The 10,615-nt window shown below is 68.3% G+C and overlaps 1 protein-coding gene across 1 annotated transcript in view; it reads right to left on the reverse strand.

Annotated features, from left to right (window-relative positions):
- Positions 1-1,180: 1,180 nt before the first annotated feature.
- Positions 1,181-10,615, reverse strand: part of Megf6 (multiple EGF-like-domains 6) — an 81,959-nt gene continuing 72,524 nt past the window's right edge. The window contains exons 19-39 of the mRNA XM_013030975.1: positions 10,506-10,574; positions 9,944-10,075; positions 9,725-9,853; positions 9,454-9,585; positions 8,985-9,113; positions 8,770-8,898; positions 8,459-8,587; positions 7,991-8,119; positions 7,670-7,798; positions 7,048-7,176; positions 6,799-6,927; positions 6,556-6,687; positions 6,257-6,385; positions 5,559-5,687; positions 4,452-4,580; positions 4,245-4,373; positions 3,885-4,013; positions 3,670-3,798; positions 2,769-2,897; positions 1,777-1,824; positions 1,181-1,545 (exon numbers count right to left, since the gene is read on the reverse strand). Of these exons, the coding sequence (XP_012886429.1) occupies positions 1,457-1,545; positions 1,777-1,824; positions 2,769-2,897; positions 3,670-3,798; positions 3,885-4,013; positions 4,245-4,373; positions 4,452-4,580; positions 5,559-5,687; positions 6,257-6,385; positions 6,556-6,687; positions 6,799-6,927; positions 7,048-7,176; positions 7,670-7,798; positions 7,991-8,119; positions 8,459-8,587; positions 8,770-8,898; positions 8,985-9,113; positions 9,454-9,585; positions 9,725-9,853; positions 9,944-10,075; positions 10,506-10,574 (2,537 nt within the window). The 3' untranslated portion in view covers positions 1,181-1,456. The remainder of the gene's footprint in view (positions 1,546-1,776; positions 1,825-2,768; positions 2,898-3,669; positions 3,799-3,884; positions 4,014-4,244; positions 4,374-4,451; positions 4,581-5,558; positions 5,688-6,256; positions 6,386-6,555; positions 6,688-6,798; positions 6,928-7,047; positions 7,177-7,669; positions 7,799-7,990; positions 8,120-8,458; positions 8,588-8,769; positions 8,899-8,984; positions 9,114-9,453; positions 9,586-9,724; positions 9,854-9,943; positions 10,076-10,505; positions 10,575-10,615) is intronic.

Here is a 10,615-nt window from a genome sequence, read left to right on the forward strand (position 1 = left end):
AGCTCCCGCGCTGCAGGCCGACCCCGTGTCCCCTACTGAAGAGTCCTGAGCCCTCATCCTTGCCCGGGGCCTTCTCTGCCACAGGGCTGCCAGCTACCTTTGCTGGCATGAACGGGGGGGGGGGAGGGAATCCCAGATGTGCGGGGCCTTGGCCATGCGGGACAGGGAGCAGGGTCTCAGGCCGTGTCCCGCTACCCAGTGCCTCCTCGCTGTCCACCCCAGCCTGCTGTCCAGAAGCTACCTCGACGGCCCCACCCGGCCCCACCCCATGCCCCTGGGCACCAGCTGCTTGCTTTTTTTTTCAGTAGTGGGGCTTGAACTCCAGGCCTGGGCACTGTCCCTGTGCTCTTCAGCTCAAGGCGAGCTCTCTAGCACTTGAGCCACAGCGCCACTTCCAGTTCTCTGGTGGTTTATTGGAGATCAGAGTCTCACGGACTTTCCTGCCTGGGCTGGCTTTGAACCACGATCCTCAGATCTCAGCCTCCTGAGTAGCTAGGATTATAGGCGTGAGTCACCGATGCCCGCTCACCACCGCCTTTCTGAGTAGTCCCCCCCACACTCCATGCCCCTGGGCATCGCTTCTCTGGCCGGCACCAGCCTTGTACAATGGGGGTTGGGGGGGCTGGCCTGTCTCACCCAGGGAGCCTCTGGCTCCGGCCCTGTTATCTACTGGCACTGCTGCATAGGTTGGAATAAGCCTGGAGAGGTGTGCAGAGCCTCCACCCTGGAGCCTCCACCCTGGCTGCCTCCATTCCGCCCCAGCCTCCTCTCCTGGGGCCCTCCTTCCCGAGCACCACCTCTGCTGCACCAGCCACACCTGAGGTCTCCGGGCACCAGGTGTTCTGCAGGCCTATCGGCTTCCGCCTGGACTGGCCTGAGCAGCTTCATGCCTGGGGTGGGGGGGTGGGGGACTTTGGTGAGGTTCTTATCCAGGTGGATCTGGGAAAGACTAGACACAAAGACACGGGCCAAGAGGACACCTTTAACTGGCCAGGCTTTACAGGAGTCGAGCCCGCCTCCCGGAGGCCCTCCGGGCTCCACCACCTGAGTGCAGGCCTCGGGCTGCGCGGCCAGTGGGGCTGCCCGTAAATCATCATCTACATAAATACAGGCTGGAGATGGCCAGCTGCCGCAGTCCAGGGTCTAGCACCAAAAGGATCTGCTCGGCTCGGATGGAGCCCCCCCCCCCGCCCCACATGGTCTCTGGTCCAAGCCAGGGCCAGGGCGGCCAGGCCTTCCTCAAAACAGCCTGCGGGGCTCCCGGTGAAGATGAGGTGGCCGAGCGCCAATCTACTCCTCTGAGTCCCTGTGGCCACATGAGGGGTCTCTCGTGGCCTCCTTCCTGAAGGCCACAGGGCCGGGGCAGATCCACAACTGTAGAAATCCACAGCCATCGAGGGGCCGGGCCAGGAACGCGGGGTCCATGCGTCTCCTCGGTGGACACCAGAGGCCTGGCTCAGGCTGCAGCGGGGAGGTGTGGCTCTGAGGCAGATGGACCACTGGGCTGGTGCTTCACAGTCTTGTTGGAGGCTGACCATGTGGCCACAGGGGACGGGAGGAGAGGAGAGGGTCAGGCTTGGGGGGGGGGGTTGGTTCTCTGTAACGGCCAGCTTTCAGGCTGGTATCTCTTCCTTTCCCAGCTGCCCAGCCTGATCCTCTCAGCCCTGCCTGGCTCCACCTCCAAGGCCCGGCTCTGAAGGGCTCGGGCATCAAGAAAGCCCTCTGCCGCGGGGCTCCTCCAGCCTCTGCCCGCCAATGCGCTCTGCCATCCCTTACCTGAGCCTCGAGCTGGGGTTGGGCTCTCGGGGAGCCGGGAGGGCCCGCCTGCAAGGGGAAGGCACAGCTCAGGCCCCAGCCACAGAGAAGCCAGGCCCCCACACAGTCCATCTCCTCCACCTTACTCCATGCAAGGCTCCCCAGAGTGACAGTTCCCGGGGTGAAAGCAGAGCTCTGAGTTGACTATGGAAGGCTCATCCTCAAAGCCAAGCCAAGCCCACCGCAGGGCAGGAGGTGGGCCCAGGACCCCCAACCAGCAAGTCCCCACCCAGGCACACCTGAGACCTACTAAATAACACTGGCTTTGCTCAGGGGGTGCCCGGTGGTGCACTACCACCCTGGGCCACTGGGTGGCGCTGTGGGCAGCATTATGCCCTTCCGCAGGAAGGGGCCCTCCAAGTTTGGACCCTGCGTCTAGGACAGCCTGAGACTCAGAAAGACACACACACAGCACCCGGCCTCCAAGCCGGGGACCCAGATCGGGAATCCCAGCCGTGTCCTCATCTGTCCTCATGTCCCACCTCACACGGTCCACACGGAGCCACCCACCTCCTCCCTCTGCAGACCCCGCCCAACGCCGCAGCACACTGCTGGGGAGCTGGCACGGGTCAGCTCCCCGGCTCCGCCTGCAGCTGGAGCACACATCCCCACTGGTACCCACGGTTACCCGGGTGTACCCCTGCAAAGGGGTGCACACACACACACACACACACACACACAGGCCTGCAGGTGGCTCCGGCCTCTGGCCATGCGCTGGGGGCCATCTGTGATCTGTGAGCCCCATCAGCGCTGAGGGCAGTTCAGGCCGGCCGCGTAGCCCACCCGGCCCTGCACTAGGATGGCTGAGGGGCTCATGCTGCTCCCACAAGGAACTCTGGGCACCGCGCGTGGCCGGCAGGAAGGCTGAGGCTCTTTTCCTGGCCTGGCTCGGGTCATGTGGTAACACCGGCGTGTCAGCGGCGGCAGGCGCACGCCACCCCGGCCCGGCTCACCTTCCTGGCACGTGGGCCCCGTGTAGCCGTCCACACAGCGGCACTGCCCGTGGACGGGGTCGCAGTCCGCGCCTCCTCTGCAGTCACAGCGCAGGGCACAGCCCGGCCCGAAGCGGCCCGCTCTGCACTCTGCGGGGCACACATGAGCGGGACGGGGCTGGACGGGCCACGGCGGAGAGCGGAGGAGGGCCGGGGGCCTCAGTTCCCTGCGGCCTGCCGCCATCTCTGCCCTGTCTCCCTCAAAGACATCTGTGTCCTTGCGTTCAGGCACGGGAGGGCACAGGCAATGGCGCATGCCCAGAATCGCCCCCTGCGTCCCTGCCAGTGGTTCGATGGGCAAACGGAAGCCTGGTGGCAATGGCCACTCTGGCTCCCAGGGCTGGAGAGGCCAGGTGGTCACAAGGCTGAGGGCAAAGCCCAGCAGGATGCCCCGCCCCCTTCCAGTGGTCCCACCCCTCCAGTGGCCCCTCCCCTCAGGTTGGCTGGCCCACCCCCTCCGGTGGCTCTGCCCCTCAGGTTGGCCTGCCCCTCCCGTGGGCCTCCCGGTCTGGAAGGACCACTGTCCCTCCATGTGGAATCCCACCAGTGGTCGATGGGCCCAGGACAGCTTTCCATCCCACCCAGGTCTCCTCCAGGGCAGAGGTACCACTGTGGCAGCAGACACTGGCAGGACCGTGGGCGGCTGGCGGGCAGAGCCTGGTCCGGCCAGGGCTGAAGCCCAGCGGGCTCTCCATGGAACACCTGGGTCCAGCATGGGAACCACAGGCCACAGGGACACGTACCCCACAGGATGGATGTGCGCTGACAGGGGACCCATGCCCACACCCCATCCCAGGCAAGATCCCCCCGTCAGACGGCTCCCGACCCCACGGCCCCGCCCCAGGACAGAGCCCCCACTCACCCAGCTCACAGGCGGCTCCCGTGCGCCCTGGCGGGCACAGGCAGAGGCCGGTGGTGGGGTGGCAGGGCCCCCCTCCGTCGCAGCCACAGCGCTGCCCGCAGCCCTCTCCGAAGAAGCCTGGCTCACACCCTGCGGGGACAGCGGGCTCAGCGTCCCCGGCCCCTGCCCGGCTGTGAGAGGGCAGCTGGGGGCCCGCGGGGGAACCGGAGACTCACCCCGCTCACAGAACCGGCCCTGGAAGCCCGCAGGACAGAGGCACCGGCCGCTGACCGGGTCACACGGGGCCCCCTGCCGGCACTCACACACCCCTTGGCAGCCATCTCCGTGGAAGCCAGCGGGACAGGCTGAGGGCACAGTGGGTCAGGGAGTGAGCGCCAAGAGCAGGAAGCAGCGGGAAGCCCCCAATTTCCCAGGGGGAGCGGGACCAGGCTGGGGGGGGGCTGTGTGTCTGCGTCCCCCCCCCGCCCTCCCCGGCCAGCTCCCTCACATCCCAGCCTCAGCCGTGTGACAGACGTAGCTGTTGAGAGGCCGAGGCCAGACGGGGGCCGGGCGGCACAGGGGCGGCGTGGACTCACGGTGCTCGCAGGCCTGTCCGTAGAAGCCGGGGCTGCAGCGACACGTGCCCGTGGCGGGCTCACAGGTGGCCCCGTTCCGGCAGGAGCACTCCAGGCCGCAGGCCGCACCGTAGCGCCCCACGGGGCAGGCTGGACACAGACAGTCCCTCAGGCACTGGCAGGACTCAGGCTTCCTGCCCTTCCGCCCCCCCCCCCCACCGTACTCACCCTGCTCGCAGTGAGGCCCAGTCCAGCCCAGGGGGCAGGAGCAGTGGCCGCTGCCCGCGTGACACCAGCCGCCGTTCTTGCAGTCACACTCGTGAGCACAGCCCTGGCCAAACCGGCCCCGGGGACACCCTGGGGAGCGGGACGGTGCTGTTCAGAGCTCTGGCCGGGCTGGACACGCACCGGGGGCATGGCCGAGCACGGGCTGACGCTCCTTCAGCAAACACTGAAGTGTCCGGTGCTGACCTCGCCCACCCGGCCCACGGGCCAGGGGGGCACTGTGCGGGTCTCACGGCTCACCCAGCGCTTCCAGCCGCCCACGGTCGGGGCCGAGGGTCACTCAGAGACAAAGGGGACGATGGCCCTCTGGGGGCTGCCAGCACTTGTCACTCCGGCAGAACCACCCGTGGGAGCCAGCAGGACAGGCTGGGGAGCTGTCTGGGCGTGGTGGCGTGAGCTCAGGCCCGGGAATGGGCGCGAGGGACCCGGGCCCCTCAGTGACCCTCACTTATAACCTGATCCACAGTGGAGCCCAGCCTGGAAGCGCGGCAGGGCTGGGCCTGATCCTGGCTGGACCTGGGCTTCTGCCCCCTGGCCGCTCGGGTTCCCGGAAGCCCCAGGCTGAGCACCTGGGGCGGTAATTCAGCCCCTCAATGAGGAACCTGGGAGAGGCAGGGCTGCGGGACTGGGGTGTGGCCAGGGGCGGCGTCCTGGCTGTGAGCTGCCGTCCCTGTCCCAGCCTGCCCTTCTGCCTGCGCTCCTGTGTCCCCTCTGCCTGGGACTGGCACAGAGGGCCAGGGGGGGGAGGGGGGGCGCTCCAGGAGATGATCCGGCTCCAGCCACCCCACCCCCTTGCCGGGAGGGGCCCTGGTCAGAACCCATGCTCAGCCTGTGCGTGAGGGGCCGGGTTGGGAGAGGCAGGGCTGGGGGAGGGGAGGAGAATGGTTTACCCAGACCGCACAGTGACAGTGCCACCTCTGAGACCCCTACCCGCCACCCCACCCCGTCCCTTGGGGAATTCAGAATGGCTCCTAGGAACAAACCGGCCCCATGGGCCTCTGTGGTGGCTCAGTGACTGGAAGGCGCCTACTCCCTCCAGGAGACACTCACCAGACTCACAGTGGGCTCCTGCCGTCCCTGGGGGGCACCGGCAGGTGCCGGTCACGGGGTCACAGGCTGCCCCCTGCCCACACGCACACACCTGGGCACAGTTGAGGCCGAAGTAGCCCTGAGGACAGGCTGTGGGGAGGGGACGGGTGAGTGGGTCCTGACAGGCACACCTGGGAGACAGGACAGGATGGGCCCGGGGCGGGAAAGCTCCACATCTGCACAAACCTCCCCCCCTCCCCAGCCTCTCAATCCAACTGCAGGCTCTGGGGGGGCGGGTGCGCTCAGGGCCAGCGCTGTCCTGACTCACAGTCACCCCCAGCTGTCTGGGCCCCAGACAGGGAAGTCCCCATGACTCAGGGGAAAGGCCTCTCTGGCAGGAAGCTAGCACACTCAGCTGCAGCTAGCCGCGCCACCGCTAGCAGCCAGCCTGGCCCCTGCCCAGCCCTGCTCTAGCCCCTGGCAGACATGGCTGGGGCAAATGGGCCGAGGGCAGCCCACACCGGTCAGGCTGGCCGGAGAGCGGGGGGGAGCAGGCCACGGTGGCGTGGATGCCCTCTCTCCACCACCCCAGCTCAACTCAGCCCGGGAGTGCCGCACGCCCGGTCAGGGGGCGAGGTCAGCACCGCCTCCCGTCCGTGCCCAGACCCTGCTCTTGGGAGACGCATGATGAGCCACCCAGCCTTGCAGACCGCGCTCACCCTGGCTGCAGTCGGCTCCCAGGAAGCCGGCGGGGCAAGCGCAGGCTCCGGTGGCCGCATCGCAGAGGCCTCCGTGGAGACAGCCACACGCGTGCGCACAGCCTGGCCCAAAGCGCCCAGGAGGGCATCCTGGAAGGAGAGAGGTCCGACTGCCAGGGCTGGGCTGCTAGAGGCCGGCCACGGCTCCCCACCGCATAGCACACAGCTCCTGCGCCCCACCTCCCGCCTCCCCCTCTCCGCGGAGCCCCTCGGGATGGCGCCCAGCAGAACCCCGGCCCCAGAGCACAGGCAGCACTCACGCTGCTGACAGCCAGGGCCGTGGTAGCCAGGAGCACACGTGCAGGTCCCCGTGGTGGGGTGGCAGGCCCAGGTCTCTCCGGGACATTGGCACAGGTGGCCGCAGCCTTCTCCGAAGGTGCCAGGCTGGCAGGCTGGATGTAGGCAAAGTGGGGTCAGGCCCGGCCCAGCCTCCCAAGTGAGCAGCTTTCCAGGAGGCCCACCGGCTGACGCCGCGGGTGGAGCAGAAGCTGGGGGTCACCTACCCTGCTCACAGCCCGGCCCCGTGAGGCCAGGCGGGCAGTGGCACTCCCCGGTGACGTGGTGGCAAGAGGCCCCGGGCGGGCAGTGACAACGCTGGGCGCAGGCGTCTCCAAACCAGCCGTGCGGGCAGCCTGCAGGAAGGCCGTGACTGACTGGGGCAGGAAGGCCCCGGGGGCGGCGGGGCCCAGGGCATAGGACCCGCCCCACCCAGCCCAGGTGCCGCACGGGGGTGGGGGGTGGGGGTGGCTCACCATGCTCACACCGTGAGCCCTGCCATCCTGGGGGACAGAGGCAGGCCCCCGTGACGTGATGACAAGCAGCCCCCCGCCGGCAGGCGCAGCGCTCCTCACAGCGAGCCCCGAAGGTGCCCTGCGCACAGGCTGCGGGAGGAAGGCAGGCAGGGGCTGGGCCGCGGCGCAGGACCCCGGGGACTCGGAGGAGGCAGGGCCCAGCCACGGGAGTAAAGCGTGAAGACCACTGGACCAGCCTGCCTGGGGCCGCCCCAGCGTCCACCACCACATACTCAGGATAGACTTGGGTCCACCTCCATGCCCACCCGTCCAGGCTCTGAAGGGGCTCCGGGCCTGGATGGATAACCAGGCTCCCTGAGCAGAGGGCTTCAGCCGAGACGGTGCCCTACACACCACAGGCTTCAGTCCACACGGCTTCAGATCCTCTCTCTCCCCACCAACCCCCCTCCAGAGCAGGGCAGAGGCAAGCACTCCCCAGCCCGAGGCTGGCGTTCTAGGCCCACAGGCTGGGCAGCTCCGACACCAGACCCTGCCCTGCCCTGCCCTGCCCCCACCCCGCCCCTCTGCTGGTGGCTCTGTGAGGACCAGCCCTGGGCCTCCCGCCCCCCCTTCCCCCACTCACGGCTCTGGCACTTGTCCCCAGTCCAGCCAGCCGGGCAGAGGCACTGGCCGGTGAGCCAGTCGCACAGACCCCCGTGGAAACAGGCGCAGCTGGGCTGACAGCCGGCTCCGGAGTGTCCTGGGAGGCACTCTGCGGGGAGAGGGGGAGGACAGGCTCCGTGTGTGGAGCCCAGGAGGCCCCGGCCCCAGCTTCCCAAACCGGGGCCTGCGTTTCCGTGTGAACGTGGGGACCAAGCTGTGAACCCACACCCAGAACCCTGTCTTCTGGCCCAGAGCCTGTCTTGGCCCACCAGCCCTCTGTCTGCGGCCTGACGCAGCCCACCATTCTCGCAGGCCAGGCCGGTCCAGCCCTCGGGGCAGGTGCAGTGGCCCAGGACGGGGTGGCAGCTCCCTCCGTTCTGGCAAAGGCAGGAGTGTTGGCAGTTCTTCCCGTAGAGGCCAGCCGGGCAGGCTGGAGCCAGGAAGAGAAAGCAAGCTACAGCCTCTGACCAGCATGGTCCCTCGGGGGACACAGGCTCCCAGCACCCCTCCACAGCGCAGGGCTTGGGGTAGGGAGCTCACCCACAGCTGATGACCGACCCCAGCCCCATGCTGGAGCCCACCAACCTGGCTCTGCAGCACCGAAGGGTGCCCCACTCCCCAGGATCAGGGACCCAGGGAGTCCACGCCCAGCCCCGCCCTGGCAACTGCTGAGTCGTGTCCACCCCAGCACCCACTGCCCAGTGTCCCACGCAGACCCAGCAAGAGGCCACAGTCGAGGCCTGGAGGCCGGACCCCCGGCAGGGCTTACCCTGCAGGCAGGAGGGCCCCGTCCAGCCAGGCGCACAGTGGCACTGCCCGTGGACTGGGTCACAGGAGGCCCCGTTGGAGCAGCTGCAGGCCTGGCTACAGTTCAGCCCGTAGGTGAGGGCTGGGCAGGCTGCAGGGGGAGAAAGGGCATCAGGGACCTGCGGGGCATCTGTTCAGCTTCCCCCCCAAACTCGGCCTGGGGACGGGCCCTGGGGTTCTCAGGGGCAAAGCCCTGGACACCCAGGATGCCCCCTCCCCCAGAGCCCGGGAGCCTCTCCCCACGGCACCCGGGCCGAGCGGAGCCTCACGCACCCTGGGAGCAGCGGGGGCCCCAGCAGCCGGCGGGGCAGATGCAGGAGCCATTCACCGGGTCACAGTCGGCCCCCGCGGAGCAGTTGCAGGCGCTGAGGCAGTCCAACCCAAAGAAGCCGGCGGGGCAGGCTGCGGGTGGGCGGACGTAACGGTGACCGGGGACCCCTGCTATGCTCAGGAGCCCCCGGGCCCATCCCTGGCCTGCGCCCACTTACTGCGCTCACAGAAGCTGCCCCGCCAGCCGGGGGGGCAGGTGCACGCCCCGCTGACGTGGTCACAGGCCGCCTCATTCTCACACTGGCACCGCTGCTCACAGCCAGGCCCAAAGAAGCCCTGGGGGCACCCTGAGACAGCCCGGCCCCATCAGCCAGGGACCAGAGCCCGCAACAGGGCCCCTCCCCTACCAGAGGGGGCACCTGGTCCTTAAAGTCCCAGGCAGGCTCTGGAAGGTCTCGGATCTTACCGACTTCTAAGACAAGTTGGCCTGAGCCCACCCTCTCCCTACCCGTTGGGGTAACTCCGGATGGGGACAGGAAGACAGGTGCACACGTGCCTCTGTACACGAGCGTGCAAGTGCACGTGCCCATGTGTGCATGGAGTGTGATTTGTGTTTGCACGCGCATGCCCTGTGCACCGGGCAGCGGGGGTGGGGTGGGGTGTGGCTGGCAGCCGGCTAGGACTCACGCTGCTCACACCGGGGGCCCACGTAGCCAGCCTCACACAGGCACAGGCCGCTGGCGGCATCACAGTGGCCGTGGGCCGCGCTGCAGTTACAGGGGTGGACGCAGTCCGGGCCCCAGTGCTCACTGTCACAGGCTGCAAGAGTGCACAGTGTCATCCTGAGCAGACCCCACCAGATCTCCCCGCCACCACGGCCGGATCAAGGCCCTGAGCAGCCCGGGACAGGGCAGGGAGAGGTGGCGGCATGAGGGGCAGGCTGGGGGGGGGCAGGTACCTCTCTGGCAGCTGAGTCCAGTCCACCCGGGGGCACAGCTGCAGCGCCCGGTGACTGGATGGCAGTGACCGTCATTGGCACAAGAACACCTCCTCTGGCAGCTGGGTCCGAACCAGCCTGCAGGGCAAGCTGTGGGCGGCAGAGAGGGCAAACGTGGCACCCAGCGCACCCGCGCCGGCGCGGCAGGCTGAGGCTGAGGTCGGTGTGGGCCACACTCACCGTCCTGGCAGCGGCTGCCGACGAAGCCCGGGAGGCACAGGCAGGCTCCCGTCCTGGGGTCGCAGCTGGCGCCGTGCTCGCACGCAGGGCATATCTCCTGGCAGCCGAGCCCCCAGCGGCCCTCGGGACAATCTGGTGTCCCCAGGGCTAGTCAGTCTCCCCTTCTGCCCTGACTGGGCACTGAAAGCCTCTGTGCCGTGGCCCAGGAGGAAACCACTGCTCCCCTCTAGGGCTGCCCACAGGAGGGGCAGGCTGGAGTATTAGAGTCCCAGGACTGCAGGACGCTCACCCACACCCCCAGACCCACGCCTCAGCCGAGGACAGCTCATCAAGCAATATGGACAACTGCGCGAGGGGCTAGGAGACTCCGTGCAGGGAACTGGCCACCCAGGCCGGGAGGGCCACAGTACCCAGGCCACAGCACCCTCCCACGCCCAGGCTCGGTCCAGGGTGAGTGCTTGAAACTCCTGCACAGGGGCATCATGTCTTCAGGGCTGCATCCTCCGGGCCAGCCCTGACCAGGCACCCCAAGTCAGTACCCCAGAGAGGAGGGCCCACTCACCTGCCCCACAGTCCTCCCCCGTCCTCCCCGGTGGACACAGGCACTGCCCGGTGACCCGGTGACAGGGTGCTGCGACACAGGAGCAGGATCCGGAGCAGTTCACGCCGAAC

This window comes from Dipodomys ordii, unplaced genomic scaffold, assembly GCF_000151885.1.
Source record: "Dipodomys ordii isolate 6190 unplaced genomic scaffold, Dord_2.0 Scaffold6, whole genome shotgun sequence".
NCBI lineage: Eukaryota > Metazoa > Chordata > Mammalia > Rodentia > Heteromyidae > Dipodomys > Dipodomys ordii.